The 17,663-nt window shown below is 42.0% G+C and overlaps 1 protein-coding gene across 1 annotated transcript; it reads right to left on the bottom strand.

Moving 5' to 3' along the window:
* Nucleotides 1-7,280: 7,280 nt before the first annotated feature.
* On the bottom strand, nucleotides 7,281-10,596 carry LOC109172185 (protein FAR1-RELATED SEQUENCE 5-like). Its single transcript, XM_019321333.1, has 3 exons — nucleotides 10,439-10,596; nucleotides 8,845-10,040; nucleotides 7,281-7,327 (listed from the first exon to the last, which is right to left on the bottom strand). Exons 1-3 carry the CDS (start codon nucleotides 10,594-10,596, stop codon nucleotides 7,281-7,283), a joined length of 1,401 nt encoding a protein of 466 aa, XP_019176878.1.
* Nucleotides 10,597-17,663: the final 7,067 nt, after the last annotated feature.

Here is a 17,663-nt window from a genome sequence, read left to right as displayed (position 1 = left end):
CAAATGCCTGGATAGTACGATTGTGCTTTCGTGTGTGCTGGTTGTGCAACCTAGTGTTATAAGTTGTGCACCGTGGGCTGGTGAGTTGTGCATTAGTGCACATATTTCAGTGCACTGTAGGACATTGAGATGTCCACTGTAGGATTTTTAGGTGGTGTTTAAATGCACAACTTTAGACTTATCGATGCACAATACTTTGTATAGTAATGCACAATATTTTGTATAGTAATGCACAGATTCTAATTTACCCATAAATTTATATTTTTAAATATTTTAAAGGGATTTGTTTCCTTAATCCATGTGATTTGTTCCTTTTAATCTCAGCCATACTTTTATTCTGATTTAATGGTTTAGATTAATCCTCACGTCCTCACCTAAGATTATGTACTCACTTGATCCTCACCATATATATATATATATATATATATATATATATATATATATATATATATATATATATATATATATATATATATATATATATATATATATATAACAATCGTATAGGAACCCGTTGTTAGATAGGAACGTAAGAACTAATCTAAGCCGTTTATTTAATTTAATCCACGGTGTATGTTTTATTATTTTTTTAATTTTGTTTTACGGTGGAGTGGGTTTAATTTGGGCGGGTAGGGGTCGTATGGTCATGTCATGGGCGCGTGAAGGGTTTTTTGATTTTATATCTCTTTTATTTCGCGTTGGAGTCCCGCAGAAGTTGGCAGGTTTCCACACGGTCGAAGCTCTCCAGAGAAGGTCGAGAAGGTCGAAGCTCTCCATATTCCTCCACAGCGTCGCACACTCGATTGAAGTCCGGTTTTGATGGCTCGCACTGTGACTCGGAACCCCTTGCGTCCACGGCCGGCGGCGAGGTCGGCCGCTGCTGCGTCGCCCCGTGGGTCGGAACCCAAAGCGTCCACGGCCGACGGCCAAGTCGGCCGCTGCTCCAGGTCCATTTTTTTTTCTTTTTTAATTTCGGATATATGAGGTGTGTTTTTGTGGGCATTGTTTTGATATATGAGTTGTGGCTTCTTTGTTATTTGATTTTGGGGTTGCTGCTTTGGTTGGGTGGTTGTGCCGATGGGTGGGGTGGCAGTCGGGGGGGGGGGGGGGGTCTTGGGGGTTTTGGCTATACTGTGGTGTGTTTTGGTTGGGGGGGGGGGATGCCATTGATGAATGGTCTATTCCTTGGGTTTTTTTTTTTTTTTTTTTTTTTTTTTTTTTTTTTTTTTTTTTTGTTAATTGAAATGGGTAGGAGAGCCATGATCCACCATGAGGTAGTAAACTTCCTTCTCAAACATCCCAGATAGTCTGTGTATGTGTGTTAAAGTACTGAAAGTCGAAGAAAATTGAAAGGTTTTTTTTTTTTTTTTTTTTTTTGAATGGAAATTGGTAGGTTTTGAGTCCAAGTAGATAAAATAATGTAAAATAACATATCACAGCGTGGTTTATGTGTTTTTTGGGTGTGTGTATTTTAGTACTGTTGTGGGTGCCATTATGGTGTCTTGGAGGTGGGCTGCTCCCGCTGAGTGCCTTTGTGGTCTCTGTTGTGTGCATTTAGAGTAATACTGTATGGAATTTAGTCTATTAGATTATTTGTCCTTGGTGTGCAGTGGTGGGTGTAATGGTAATGGATTTTGTAAGTGTGCCGGTGTGTTCTTATGTGTGTGCATTTCAGTGTTTGATTTGGGTGTGTGTATTTTAGTACTGTTGTGGGTGCCCTTGTGTTGTGTTGGAGGTTGGCTTTTCCCGCTATGTGCCTTTGTGGTCTGTGTTGTGTGCATTTAGAGTAATACTGTATTGAATTTAGTCTATTAGGTTATTTTTCCTTGGTGTGTCATTGTGGGTGTAATGGTAATGGATTTTGTTAGTGTGCCGGTGAATAATGGAAAATAGCATATCACAGGGAGGTTTATGTGTTTGTATTTTAGTACTACTGTGGGTGCCATTATGTTGTCTTGGAGGTTGGCTGCTCCCGCTGTGTGCCTTTGTGGTCTCTATTGTGTGCATTTAGAGTAATACTATATGGGATTTAGTTTATTAGATTATTTGTCCTTGGTGTGCAGTGGTGGGTGTAATGGAAATGTATTTTGTAAGTGTGGTGGTGTTTTTTTTTTATGTGTGTGCATTTCAGTGTTTGATTTGGATGTGTGTATTTTAGTACTGCTGTGGGTGCCCTTGTGGTGTCTTAGAGGTGGGCTTCTCCCGCTATGTGCCGTTGTGGTCTTTGTTGTGTGCATTTAGAGTAATACTGTATTGAATTTAGTCTATTAGATTATTTGTCATTGGTGTGCACTAGTGGGTGTAATGGTAATGGATTTTGTTAGTGTGCCGGTGTGTTCTTACGTGTGTGCATTTCAGTTTTGATATGGTGTATTTTGTTTTTCCAGAGGAACAACCTGAGGTTGAGGCAGCTGTGCCGGAGGATGATGATGTTGATGTGTCGGAGTATGAGTTGACTCCAGCGGAGGCTTCTCGGTTCGAGAGTTTGAAGACTAGGTGCTCTGCACGCATACTTGTTAAGGCTCGTAGGAAGTTCTCACGCCGGCAGCGTAGTGCAGTGTGTGATTTGGGGTTTGGGAAGTTGTTAGAGTTGGAGGTTATGGAGACTCCTGGACGCATGGGTCGTTGGATGCTGGAGAATTTCGACCCTGGTACGATGTCCTTGCGTTTGGGGAATGGTGTGTCGGTGCCTATTCGTGAGGAGGATGTAGAGGCGACGCTTGGGCTTCCTAGAGGTGACATCACGATTACCAAGCGTGGAAACAATGATGTCAGTGACTTTTTGCTGCTTTGGAGGGCCGAGTTTGACACAACCACCCATGACATTACGCCTACCCGTATTGCATTAAGGATGGATGAGTTGCGTGGTGGGTGTGAGTGGTTTAAGCGCAATTTCACTGCTTTGATGGTGAGTACTTTGATTCAGTGCATGCATAATGGGTATGCATACCAGATGATTGTAGATGATTATGAGGAGGTTGAGAAGATTGGTGATTTGAACTGGTGTAAGTTTGTCCTGGATAGTTTGGTTGAGACTCGCGCGGCGTGGTTGGTTAACAAGAGGCAGCGGTTTGTTGGGCCCCTATTGTTTTTGACGGTAGTGTCTCCGTTTTGTTTCATTTTGTTTATGTTTGTATTTTTGGGATGTAGGGTTTGATGTGTGTGCACGTGTGTTTCGTAGGTTTTCTATGTGGATCGTGTTTGTGGTGCCGCTCGCGCTGTTCCCAGAGCCGTTCCAGCCTTTTTAGGTTGGATAAGTCAGTTGTTGCGTGAGCGCGAGTTTGCAGAGATTAGGGGTGGTGGGTTTGGTGGAGGGGTTGTTCAGCCACGGTTTGTTGATGTTGGTGCTGTGGGGGCCTCGGATGGTGTCAATGTGGGAGTACTGAGTGGAGGTCAAGGTGGTGCATTGGATGGCCACCGTGAGCCAGAGAGTAGCAAGGTAAGGCTATGTTGTCCATTAATGCCTTTAAAGTTTTGTTTGCTTTTGTTGGCACACGACTGCCTTCTGAGTGGTTGCCTGTGTGCACCCACTCGGGGACGAGGGTTCACAAAGTGTTGGAAAGCAGTTGTGGGTCTCTTTGGGTGTTTTATATATTATAGTTGTTGTTTTTTTTTTTTGATTTTTTTTTAATTTTTAAATGTCATGTTTGGATGCTTGGTGGGTTAGTCCATTTGATGTGGGCGTCTGGTTGTTAGGTTGGTGTGATAGTGGTTTTTGTGCTGATGTGCACAGACTTAACATGTGTTGGGCTTTTTCGGAGTTTAAGTTGTTTCTGTTGTGGTAGTTATGACTTTGCCATTGGGGTGCACACACTGATGTTCGTGTGTGCTCACTGGTGGGCCATTTGCTTGGTAAAACATACTTTCTTTGTTAGTGTGTGGTTTATGTAGTTGTGTAAGTTGGTGTTCTCTTTTTCGCAAACCTGTGATTGACTGTTCTCTGTTGTTGTTTTATGCTGGTGGTTGCAGCCGTTGGTTGTTCGGGTGATCGAGAATACACAGGCTACGGCCACATCTATGCTTCGGTTGATGCAGGTTTTACAGGAGGCTTATGGTGCTGGGTCTGATTTGCAGACAGACAGTTTGGTCCAGGTGTTAGATGCATCGCGCGTGATGCTCGGTGTTGGTCATGCCACTGGGGGGTCTACCATGACTTCTCAGCCGACTTCACAGTCGTTGTTCACGCCGTCTCAGGATGCGATTTGGGCTGACCCTGCGAATTTGCATGCTCTCGAGGAGGTTGAGCGAGCGATCCAGTTGCGGAATGCTATGCATGATATTCCATCTTTTAGCTTGGGATTGACGCAGGATTTTCAGGTGCAGCAGGGGGCTGATGTTTTGGAGGTTGCCCATTAGTATGGGTCAGGTGATGTGGCTGGTGGTTCTCCGCCTGGTTGTCCGTTGCGTGTCCCTGATGTTGCAGTAAGTATTGTCTACAAGCGTAGGAAAGCTAAGGGGGCGGGTTTGTAGGGTTGTGTACTGGGGCTTTGTTTTGTTGTTGGTGGGATGTTTCTGTACTTGGTGAGCAGTCTCCTTGTACTGTTTTTTTGCTGTGCTGCGGTAGTTGTATAGTGTTGATAACTTTTTGTTTTGTACTATGCACATGCAGCAAGTTATTGTACTTGGTTTTAGATGTTATATATCTTGTTTCGTATTAGTTATGTCCGATCCGGTCGTTGTGTTTTGATTTTAGATGAGACTTGCAGAGTGTGTGTGGTCTTTGTGCATGTTTAGTTTGGCCGTGGGAATTACGCGATTGCTCCTTGTGGTTTTAATTTTGGAGTTTTTTCTTGCCCATTTAGTATTGTTAAGTTGTGGGGGGGGGGGGGGGGGGGGGGGGGGGGGGGGGGAGGGTTCGTCCCGTTCACAATGCTTATGTGGTTGGTGCATGAATATGTTCTTATGCATATGCACAGGTGCACACACAGTTCTGTCAAAGTGCACAGGCCACACTGTGTCTGCTTTGCGTGCACTTGCGTAATAACGTATGTGCACGTGCTTCTAGTTCTGAAAGTACACCTAGGTATTTATTTTTTTATTTTTTGTTCTTCAGCCTTTGCGTGGCGCGTCAATGCATGCTGTTGTTGGCATCGCGAATCCACCATCTGGGGGAGTTGCTTTGCCAGTAGGTAGTGGAATTGTTGGTGGGGTCTGTTCAGTAGCTTGTGATCTGCAAGTGCTTACCCCCGTAGCGGTATTTTTCTTTCTTATAATTTTTTTGTTTATGCTATGTTTTCGTTGGTGGTGATTAATATTTGTATGTAGCAAATTATGCCGCGTGTTGGGGATCTATCGGCTCAAGTATGTGCGCCTCAGTTGGCTGCTCCAGTGAAGACGCGGCGCCCTCACGCGGTTGGGGGCTTAGTACGAGGTGGTGATGGTTTGATATCCAGATATTTGCCTAGTGTCCCTGATTCGCATGTGTTTTATGACTGGATCGTGGACAATCCCCGGGCTCACATGTAAGTTTTCCACTTTCTGCTTTTGTTGGGTAACTGTTTGTGTGGTTGCTTATGTTATGTGTTTGTTATGTTTTTGTTCCAGCCACGAGGAATTATTCAACTACAACAGGTGGGCAGCGACACGTGAGGATTTGTTGTCCTTGAAAATTGGATCTCAGCTGCATGTGGCCGTAATTGATAGTTGGTCATGTATTTTGAACGTAAGGGAGTTGGCTCGGACGGACGGTGCTCCTTGCAGATTTTTTGCTTCGATTGAAACTACGGTACGTTCACTTGTATTGTTGTTGTCTTGTTTTAAAAATATTGTGATATGTAGATAAATCTGGTTTGCGATTTTGTGTTGTGGTTATGTGTAGCTCAATACAGTGGTGTCTCAGTCTCAGTCACGTGCACGTCGACTTGATTGGTTCTCTCAGCGCATGGAGGCGGGTTTAAAGTTGTCTCCTTATGCGTCATGGCGCAGCATTAACATGGTATTTGTAATTGTTTGTTTGTTTTCTGTTGTGTGGTGGTGCATTAGTTCTCTGTGTGGTTTTGTGTCCGTGTGGGGGTTAGATTAATGTGTATGTCTGTCTTGTTTTTGGATGTTTGTAGTCGTTATGGTTGTTAGCTAATTATTTTTCTCTTGTGCAGTTCATTTTCCCCATTCTTCAGAGTGAGCACTATTATGTTATTAGTGTTGACATGGTTCGGAAACGCATTGACATAATCGACAATTCGTCGGCTAGTGGGACTAATGGGAGTAAGTATGGGGGTACACCTGATGTGCTGGTATGTTATTGAATTCCCACTGCATGTAGTTTTGGTTATGTTGTTTGCTATTCGTTGCGGGCAATATTGTGATGCACTGTATCCGACTGATGTGTATACGCACACAGTTGCCTGTGGGGCACACAGTTGTTCACTGAGGTGCACCCGGTGTGCGCCTACGATTCTGTGTTTCTGTGGGGGTTATATGCTTTGGCACACACGGATACTTCTATGTGCTCACACTGTTGCTTAGTGGGTTTCATTTCCCATCACCTGTGTTTTTAGGAATGCTGTTTGTTGTGTTTTTTTTTTCCTGTTGCTTCCTAACGCTGTTGTGCCCTTTGACAGAAAGATTTCTTGTCTGTGTTCCTTGATGACGTGGTTGACGAACGGTATGAGTATATTGTACGGAGAATTATCCCTAGGAGAATGCAGATGCGGTGGCGGGATGTGCATAACAAAGTGGACTGTGGAGTCTTTGCTATGCGGCACATGGAGTGTTTCTTGGGGCAGCCCGTTAATGCATGGGATTGTGCTCTACACAAGGGGGATAGTGGGGTCCTTGATTTGCTTAGGGCAAGTTATATGTGTCAAATTTTGACGGCCGAGTTGAACGTTCACCATTCGAAAAACATTCAAAGTGCTGTTGAATATCGTGACGATGGGGGTGCAACATAGATTTGTGTGTAGCTAGTCCGTTATCTATTTTTCTTTGTTTCTCTGCTCGTGGTATTATGGACCTTATTTTTTGATTCATTTGACACATTTTTCTCTAAATAAATGGTGGGGTGATGGTCGTTGGTGTTAGATTCCCAGTTTATACGCGTGCTAATTAATTTTTGAGTATAGTAATGCTTGTTACGCTGTTATTAATTCTTGGGTATAGGAATGCTTGGTGCCACGCGTTTGGGTCATATGTGCAGCGGTGCACAGACACATACAAGTATGTGGTCACGCAATGTCTAGCTCGGCACACTCATACCTTCACATGTGCACACACCAGTATTCTGGTCGGGTGCCAAGTAGCACCCCCGTACCCGGTTTGGTATGTGTGGCACATTCTGTTTACTAGGAGTGCACATTGCCATGTACATCTCCTACTAAAAAAACTGCATCTGAAACATTTTTTTTCAATGATTCATGATATCACGTATATAGATATGTGTTGAAACAAATTCGTTGACAATTATTCGTACAGTAGTGCAGTATGACTGGATGGCACACACGTGCAGTCTCAGGTGCTCACTGTTAGCATGTGGTCTCACTCCATACAATACTACAATAATACCGTTTGGGGAAACAATACTGCACTCTAGTGTCGTTGGGAGGCACCTAGTATTGTGGTGAGGTGCACAAGAGCCCCCCCTTAGCCAGTTGATGTGTGTGGCACACTCTGATTACTGGGGGTGCACATTTCCATGTAACGCTCCTATTACAAACGCAACATCTCAAACATTTTGTATGTTTCACGGATACATGATGTGACGTATACAAATATATGGAAAAAAACAAATTCGGTGACAATTAGTCGTACAGAAATACACTTATAAAGAATGAGGTTAATAAACTGTTATGCATTAGGGCTGGATGGCACACTCTGTCCATCTAAGGTACTCACTGTCAGCATAAGGCCTCTTTCCATTAGTTTTTTATTTTTTATTTTTTTATTGTTTGGTTTTTTGGTGGCATCTGGCAGGTGCGGCTATCCTTATGTTCATATGCCTAGAGATTTTACCAACCCAGTTGGGGGGGGGGGGTGGTGGTGGGTATGGTGGACTCACCTTGTTAGTTTGTTATTAATTCTTTCGTGGGGTAATTCTTGGTGTCATGCATTTGGGTCGTATGTTCATAGGTGCACGGACACATACAAGTATGTGCTCACGCAATGTCCAGCTTGGCACACTCAGGACTTCACATATGCACACACATGTATGCTATACCTTCATCCACCGCACAATCTGCTATTATTTGTTGGCCGCCATTTACATCGCCACGTATCTATTGCTGCCAAATAATATTGGCGGTCGGGTATTCATAATCAATTGCAATAAAATCATTTTGGGGCAAAATACTACATTCTAGTGTCGTTTGAAGGCACCCAGTACTGTGAATGGGTGCACAAGAGCACCCTGTACCCAGTATGAGGTGCGTGGCACACTCTGTTTACTAGGGGTGCACATTGGCATGTACATCTTTCATGGATTCATAATGTCACGTAAATATATATATATATATGTAAAAACAAGTTCAGTGATAATTATTCATACACAAATACACTTCTAAAAAATGATTGTAAAAAACTGTTATGCAGTAGGGCTGAATGGCACGCACTGTCCATCGCAGGTGCTCACTATCAACATATGGCCTCTTTCCATTAGGCAGTTTTCTTTTGTTTTTTGTTTTTGTTTTTTTGGTCGTAGTTCGCAGTTGCGGCTATCATGGTGTCCGTATTTGTTGCAAGTCCAACATTTCCTTACATCCTTTGCAGCTACATCCGATGCGATTTTCTTTACTGATTTCAATCGCTTTCCCGAACCTTTGTTCTTTGCAACGGCGGGGGGGGGGGGGGGGGGGGGGTGGTGAACCAAAATGTTTGGTGTTGAGGTTGACCCACAGAAGCTACGTATCATACCAGTTTTCTTTGCTCTAGTTTCCATTTGCGGCATGCTTTCTGTTGTCTTTTCTCTATACTCTTTCAATATTTGTGCTAGCTCTGTTATTCGATCAGTGTTACCGTACGCGTTCCCAACACACTTGAAGAACTCATCGAATACGGTACCCATTCGCGTATCCCCACTTAAAACTTCTGTAGGCCCGCCTTGTTCGGGGTTTGCATAAAGCTGTGCGTATGGCCAACATGTAGTGCGGGTCCATCGTGGAGTGATATATTGTCCTGGTATTCTTTCTAAACATGCATCCTTAAACGACAACAACGCATGCCTACACTGTAGCCCAATCCTATTGAACATGTTGCATGTGCAGTGTGTTGTCCGGGTGGCAGAATTGTATTCCACTGAGTGCATCATCTTGTTTGTATCCTCTATTTCAAGTCTGACAATGTTTCCTTCAACTGTTTTGTTAATGATTTGGGATGAGAAGCATGCTTCAAGTATCTCTTTTTGGACATCATAGAACACAGCGATTGTATATGTTGTAGCAGCTTGACGCTCTAGCAATAAAGTTGTCTTCAACTCTGGGAATTTGTCCTCACAATCTGCGTTTAGCCTTGTTTGGGTGTGGCGTTGTTTGTCTATTGCTTTCTCAAACTTTATGAAGAAGTCCGTTAAACTTAGATGTGGGGAAGTGCAGCTGTTGAAGACGTTGTTCTCCGACTCCGACCTTGAGGTTGTTTTCATTAAGCCACCCATGAACATGTCGTTAAAGAATGCTGGTATCCAATATTCACGTATCTCAAACAAGTGGGTAAACCATCTGTGGTCAACCAGTTCATGTTTTTCCATTACTGTTTGCCATGCTGCTTCAAACTCACTAATTGTTTGCGTCTCATTCCAAACCACACTGTTTAGGCTTCTTAAGAAATCTTCGTTCCTTGCTAATGTGGGCCCTACCTTTTCGCAAACCTTTGTCATGATGTGCCACATGCAGTATCTGTGGCGTGTTGTATCAAAAACACGCGATATTGCCACTCTCATCGCTGGATCTTGGTCGGTAACTGTGCACGTGGGTACTTTACCCATTGCCATTTGGAAGTGTTCGAGCAGCCAGGTGTAGGAGTCCACATCTTCTTTGGCAATTAATCCGACTGCGAATGTCACACTCTTCTTGTGGTGATCCACCCCGGTGAATGGCACGAACACCAACTTGTACCTGTAGTCATCACATGGTGTATAAAAATTTAATGGTTAGTTACTAAGTGGGGGTGGTGACAACCAGAAAGCCGTAGCAGAACTAGCTGGTTTGTGTTACTAGGTGGCTGTGTGCACTACTAGCCTCTGGGGGTGTGCACATCTGGCCCCGACTCTGTGCCCGACGGGGTCAGACTATGTGCCCCACTCAGCAGGGTCATGCCCAGTCTCCATGGTATATTGTAGTGCAGACAGCACTCACCCTTAATGGGTGTGCACCCCGACTGGGCCTGCCATATTGGAGACCATTTGTGGTGCCAGGGCAACCATTCGCACTAATTCTGTGCACTCACTTTGTAACATCATATGTGAACATGGGTCCATGAGATCATAAAGGGAGGCGTAGGGTGTGGTATGTACCTGTTTGTACTGTATGTGGCGTCGAAGGACATAACATCGCCGAATAGTTTGAAATTGTGTCGAGCTTGTGGGTCTGCCCAAAATATTCGACATAGTTGGTCAAGCTCATCAACATCGTGGGCAAAATAGAAGTCGGTGGACACTTCTTTCTTTGCCATGTACTTGTCAATCACTAATTGGGCATCTGCGCCTTTTATGTACGCCATTATATCTCTTTTGTAATTCCCGAAATCGATCTGTTACTGTAGCTCCAACATTCTCAAACCCTCCAACCATCTCTTCATATAGTGTAAATGATTTGGTGTACCCGATATTTGCCTTGGCACAATTGATGATGAAGTTTTGGTGCCCAAGGTCTAGGTTCCGGTTTGCCTTCATGAAGGGCCTAGAAACTGCAGTGCACAACAAGTGGGTGTGGCGCTTCTCAATTGCCGCTACCTCATAACCATTACCGTCCTTTGCTCTCTTGAATATTATTTTAGCGTTGCACCCCACCCTATTCGTGACACGGCGCCTTTTAGTTGGGGCATTATCTTCGGCTGATAGCACCCCTACCCCATCCCCTTGGCCGGTAGGGAGTTTGAAGCCAGAACGTGAACACAACACATACTTCCACGTGATTTGCCCTTGCCGGTCCGTTTTTTCGGAAGCGCGCCGCACATCAAACCCAGTAGTAGTGGCATAAGCTTTGTAGAACTCAATTCCTCCCTCCAAAGTAGTGAACACTTGTCCCTCAAAAGGCGTTTTGGCTGCTTCACACTGTGGGGTCCAGTACTTCGTTGATCCGGGGGAAATGTTCATCAAACACCCAGTTGGTTTCCCTGTTAAGCCGTCTTCACCTGTCAAGGGGTGCAAATTTGTTAGTTCAATATATTTTGGACTTGTGTGGCACTCAGGGTATAACCAAAGTGCACGGCCGTTGGGTTTGACCACCCGGTTGGCACATTAATGAGACCGTAGGTGCACCCACTGCCGTCACGTGCGTCCCGACTACGGGGATTATGCCATGAGCAGAAGTTAGTATCACTAGTCCGACATTGTGGCTAAGTTTGTGCCCTTATGGGCGAATTGCTGTGCACATAATGCTACATGTGGGTTCGTCTGTGCACTTCCTCTTAAATGTGGGTGCACATAGTCGCGTATGCCTAGGGCAGTGTGTGCCCCGCAGCGTTTCGGGTGATGCACATTAGGTGTCCAAACCCAGTAGGGCAAGACATGCACAACACTGTTTCCGCCTGAGTGTATGCGTAAACACTCCATTACCATTCCCCACCCCCCAATTTAAATTGCATACAAAATCATGGGTACATATTCATAAATTCTACTTACTGTTGTTGTATTCTGTTGACATCTTGCTGCTTTGGATGCTTCACTTGGCCGGCCGGAATTCGCAAAGGGTTGTCGGAGATTATGTGGAGCAGGGTTGTCGTGCAAATACCAGTTTTGGTCCCACGAGTATTAGTAAAATGACGATTTTGGTCCACATGTTTAATTTCTACCAATTTTCATCCACGACTATTGTTTTAGTACCAATTTTAATCCACGACTATTATTTTAGTACCAAAATTCATCACGTCGGTCACCCATTTATTTAAGACATCCCGAAATCTAAAAATTTTAAGGGCATTTTCGTCCTTTTCAACTTAAGATTTCAATTTGAGCATAAATAAATTAATTTAAGCCCTAAGATCGATCTCAATTCGCAGTTCTCCTCCTCATCCTACCTTAATTTGAGGAAAAAAACTACGAATTGGGATAGATCTTAGGGCTTAAATCCCTTTATTCATGCTCAAATAGGGATCCTAATTTGAAAAGCACGAAACTACCCTTAATAATTTCATATTTCGGCATGTCTTAAACGAATGGGTGACCGGCGTGATGAATTTTGACACTAAAACAATAGTTATGGATGAAAATTGGTACTAAAACAATAGTCGTGGATGAAAATTGGTAGGAATTAAACATGTGGACCAAAACTGTCATTTTGCTAATACTCGTAGGACCAAAATTGGTATTTGCTCTGGCGTTATTTGTAGTCAAATTAGAGTCCTTGAGCGTTGCATCTCCTAAATTATTGGGATGATATCTATTTAATATTAATTATTAATTGGTTGGTGTTGAAAATTACCCTAATATCTTTTTAATTATATCTTTTAATGATCTCCTTGTTAATGTTTAATCAATCTAACGCATTGATTAGATGGGATTCAAAGGCCTGGATTAGTTCTTACGTTCCTACCTTAAGATGGTTCTCACTTGAAGCTCTCCCTATATATATATATATATATATATATATATATATATATATATATATATATATGTGTGTGTGTGTGTGTGTGTGTGTGTGTGTGTGTGTGTGTGTGTGTGTGTGTGTGTGTGTGTGTGTGTGTGTGTGTGTGTGTGTGTGTGTGTGTGTGTGAGAAAAATTGTAATTTATTCCCCTCCATAATATACCAATTATCAATATCACTCCTGAATTATTAATGGTATAAATATTGTCACTCAATTTTTAAAACGGTACATATATTACCCCTCCCGTACCGTACGAGATGGGCAATATATGTACCATTTTGAAAAATGAGGGACAATATTTACACTACGAGAGGACACTATATGTACCATTTTAAAAATTAAAGGACAACATTTATACCATTAATAATCATATGTGACATTAATAATTGACATATTATGGATGGGCATAAATTACACTTTTCCATATATATGTGTGTGTATTCATTCATATTGTACAAAAGTCATGGACGCGTCCACAAATCGAACACGCCTCTGAACTAAATCCCGTATAGTGAATTTTCATGAAAATTCTTTATGGAAATCGGCTGGTTTAATTTATGGTCTCAAATATACAACACACAGGCACACCGACTCTTATATATCAGCCCACTATTACTACTACGTAACGCAAGGCCGCCATTTAGCTTCAATGAAATTACATTTGCTTTTCCTGTTCTCTAACTTATGAGAAGCTTCCTAACGCCATGGAATGACTTGTTCAAACTTCGAGAGCCAGAACTACTGATCATTCAATTCCATACTCATCATCAGTAGCTATATATATATAAGGGCAGCTACACATACCGTACCCATCATTCGTTTCTCATAAACATCTTTCCCTGATAAAAGTTTGTGATACGTACTTTTGTTGTTGTCTTGTCTCTGATCTGCGTGCGGGCTTGGATACAGGCGGAGAAAATATATATGGAGGAAGGCGACACGAGCACGGAGATGGAAATGAATGAATGTCCACTGCTTACAGCATCTGATGATGATGATGATCATCATCATAAGACGAGGCAGAATTATCTGCTGAGAATCATTTTGTTTTTGCAGTCCACAGAAATCTTCATTGCCGGAGCAAGGGCGCCAGCAAGCCGATCATCTTCCCTGTCTAGGGTGTCATCTTCCCTCACTTCATATAGCGTTCTTAGCGCCACTGATGCTAAAGATGGACTGGTACATACATACCTACCTAGCTAATCATCTTTAATTTGTCTTTGCCTTTTGAAGTTTTGATATATCTAGCTTTATATATTTGTGTAATTGTTAGTGTTGAGATTATCAAGAACAAGAAAAATAATAATGATGGCAGAAAGGTAAAGAAGACAAGATTTACGTGGTTCAGCAATGTGCCTACATCCACGGGAGTGAAAGTATTTGGTGACCCACCCCTTTAGGGATACAACCAATACATTTATAGGCATCCAATCCCTATACAATAGGTCTACCCGTTTCACTCCTACTCCTGATATGAGACAAACACTTATTCCTAATCCATATATGAGACAAACTCAACAGTTAGGATCAAGTGCTTATCGTTACGCCAAAAGCATTTTTGCTGCTGCTGGGACTGGTAACCTGGCTCTAGCTCTGATATCACTTGTTAGAAGTGAGCTACGCAAAAAGCTATAGCTCATCGTAGCAAAGACGCAACTTTATTTTCTTACAGACCATCACGATGCTGGACTTGATCCTTTGTTGGTCTCTGTCCAACAATCCCTTAGCCACCAATTGATGGACTTGATCATTTACCGACTTCCGCTCAATAGTAATTATAAATCTTTTGTTCAGGATTTGGAAATTGTAGTAGTTGATGATGATGATGATGGACCTGAGCCTGCAGTTTTTGGGCATAACAATAGTTCAGCATCTCAAACAGACAATATTGGTGTTGAACTGCAACGCCAGAGCAGGAGTTTCAAAAAGATTTTCAGAGAGAAGAACCTGCAATCTCTTGATGATAGACTTGGTGGAGTGGCGGGCGTTGCATATGCATTCAACACTGACCTGGGAACTGGAATTTCGGATAACAGTGAACAAATTTCCCAGCGAAAGATGATTCAAGTTTCTCAAAACTGGGCTCTATCACAGAACTACCTCCATTTCCTCAAAAAATCATGCAAGAGTAGGACTATTGTGCTGCTCTCTTTGGCATGGGTGCTGTCCCTTGGCTTTGGCATTAAAGAAGAAGGCTTCCAGAGTGGTTGGATTGATGGGGCAATAGTGATGCCCCGGTTATGAAAGAAGCAGATATTGGATTGGCTATAAAGAGCGAGTACTCAGAGAAAACCACACAGAGTGCTAATGTTATAATTATGAAGGGGAGCTTCAGTTTGTTGATTGACATGATCATTTGCGGAAGAAATGAGAATTTGCAGAAGTTTATCCAAGTCGAAGTGATCATGACCATAGCTAGCTCACTCATAAACTTCATATCAGCAGTTTCCTCGGGTGACACCCCATTATCCCCAATCCAACTATCCTGGATTTACTTTCTTGTCTCATTCCCAGGAGGCCTGGCATTGCTGTCTGGCCAGCCAAACAAAAACCTCCAGGACACAATTAGACCAACTGGGCCACTTATAACCAAGGCAATGTGGGTGAACATTTTACTCCAATCCTCCTATCAGACTGCCATTTTTGTGACCCTTCAGCTCAAAGGAACAGCTATCCTTGGAATCAGTCAAGTGGCTAATGAATCTATGATCTTCAACGCCTTCGCCTTCTGCCAGTTGTCTAACATATTCAGTGCCAGGGGGATGAAAGAGTTAAACATTTTCAAGGGCATCGGTCAAAATCCCTGGTTTTGGGTTGGATCAGCTGCTTTTATGGTGTTTCATCTTCCATTTGAAGCAGTGTATCGGTTCATTACGCGTGGTGCAGGATTGAATTGGAAACAGTGGCTTGAGTGTGGTTTAATTTGGGCTGTTTCATGGCTTATGGATTTGATAGCGAAGCTCCACATCACTGAAATAGCCAGACATTGGGCTTCAGAGCTCATCAGAATAATGAGCTTGACATATATCCAACACAGTTCAAAGCAACAGTTCAGGTTGACATATATCTTACACTGCTAGAGATAGATGTTCATCTGCAGCAGTTGAGGGCTTAATCTTACATTTCTAGGATAACCATGTTAGATGTTCATCTGCAAACACTTCAGACTTCAGAGTGTTACCTTATGCTTCTCTATTCTTTTATTTCATTTCATTGTTATTGTTCATCTTTCACATTCTGCAATCTTATATTTGTATAATTCTTTCCACTTTGGTTTCAACACTTGTATGTCCAAGTTTTTTTATTAGACCACGTGATGTTCTGGGTAAGTCTTAACTATAGGAGTGTTGGGTGGAGGCTAGTAAAGACCAAATCTAACATTTAATCGTTGGGGGATTGTTGGGCAGAGGTCGGTAAAAGGGCTTAAAAGGCCAAGTCCAACACTCAGTGTCTTGAAAATGTGTGCGCAATATAAAGAAATAAAGTTGCGTCTTTGCTACTAACTATAATTTAATTCTAACAAATGGTATCAGAGCTAGGTCACAAGTTCGAATCCCAACAATAACATTCAATTCTGGTTGATGTTGGATTAATTTGATAAATATGATTAGTTTTTAATATTAGTATATTTGAAATATTTTAGATAATATTAATATTATCTAATTTGTTAATTAGATAATATCAAAAGAGTTTGAATACCTATCAAAACTCTTCTATCCTTAAACTATAAATATGAGTTCTTATTTCTATATATCCATCCTAGGAAATAATCATGTAAACATCCTGAAAATATTATTCAGAGATCACAATAAAAATGTGATCCTGAAAGTAAAAAAAAAAAATAACACACGACAACAAAAACACCACCACTCTGAAAACAACAACCTCCACCTCAAAGCAAACTCTCCCCGCCGGAGATATTTGAAAGCTGAAATATATCAAAGAGTATTATTCCTCTTACGCTAAAACTGGTGACTAAGGTGAAAGTGAAGGTCAGGTGGCCTGAAAACCAAGAAAGTCAGCATCAGAGTCATCTGCGGCGGCATTCGCGTGAACGTTTTAGGAGGAAAGTCGCCGTCAAAAGCCACAAACTCCAATGTCGACTGCAAGGTTGATTTCCGAATCAAGATCAAGAAATGGACTCCCTGAATAAGAAGATCAATGAGTATCATCTTATTATCAATTTTTTTTTTTTAAATTTTTAAAAGTTAAGGAGAGACACAAGTGGGTCTCCCTGTCGTATGAGAGACGCACTCACTTGCGTCTCTCCTGACTGGCCTATTTTTGTCCAACTTTCAAAAGCTTTCTATTTTTGTCAATTTTTTTTGTTTTTTGCCTATTTTTGTCATTAACCTACCGTGATAACTTGAAATCTGTATCATTCACTAGTTCAACACCAATTCCTCTTGAGAAATTGATTATTCTCGCTAACTAATCGTTCTATTTGCATTATAAACGATAGCAGCAGCCAAGCGGGTAGCCACTAGTCATGTAGTTTCAAGATGTTTAAAAAAAATCATTTTATTTGGACTTTGGAGATAGTTTTTTGGTTTTGTTTTAAAGATTGCGCTTATATATATATATATATATATATATATATAGTAGATCAGGTGCAAATATATCTTTTCCTGTGGTTGTGCAGTTAACACAAAAAGACGCACCTTAAGCATTCAAATGGTGCACCTTAAGTACACAAACCACGCACCTTAAGCACGCAAACAAAGCATTTAAGAACACAAACCACGCACCTCTAAAGTTTTAAAATTGCGCATATTAAGTAAACAAACCACACACCTTAAACACACTAATAAAGCACCTTAAGAACACAAACGACGCATCTAAAGTTTTAAAATGGCGCACCTTAAGTTTCAACAACTGGCGCACCTTAAGCATATAAATCACACACTTCAAAAAGGAAAACAACGCACATTAA

This window comes from Ipomoea nil, unplaced genomic scaffold (genome assembly GCF_001879475.1).
Source record: "Ipomoea nil cultivar Tokyo-kokei standard unplaced genomic scaffold, Asagao_1.1 scaffold0415, whole genome shotgun sequence".
NCBI classification, from domain to species: domain Eukaryota; kingdom Viridiplantae; phylum Streptophyta; class Magnoliopsida; order Solanales; family Convolvulaceae; genus Ipomoea; species Ipomoea nil.
The sequence above is the reverse complement of the archived record's forward strand: the minus strand, read 5'-3'. Positions and strand labels throughout refer to the sequence as shown.

Bases quoted from the DNA above. Each gene is read 5' to 3' on its own strand.
- LOC109172185 (XM_019321333.1), bottom strand. From the start codon at position 10,596: ATGGCAAAGAAAGAAGTGTCCACCGACTTCTATTTTGCCCACGATGTT. The intron at 10,041-10,438 runs GTACATACCACA...TGATGACTACAG, and splicing joins GCCACATACAGTACAAACAG to GTACAAGTTGGTGTTCGTGC. The intron at 7,328-8,844 runs GTATGATACGTA...AAAATGTTTCAG, and splicing joins AACTAGAGCAAAGAAAACTG to ATGCAGTTTTTTTAGTAGGA.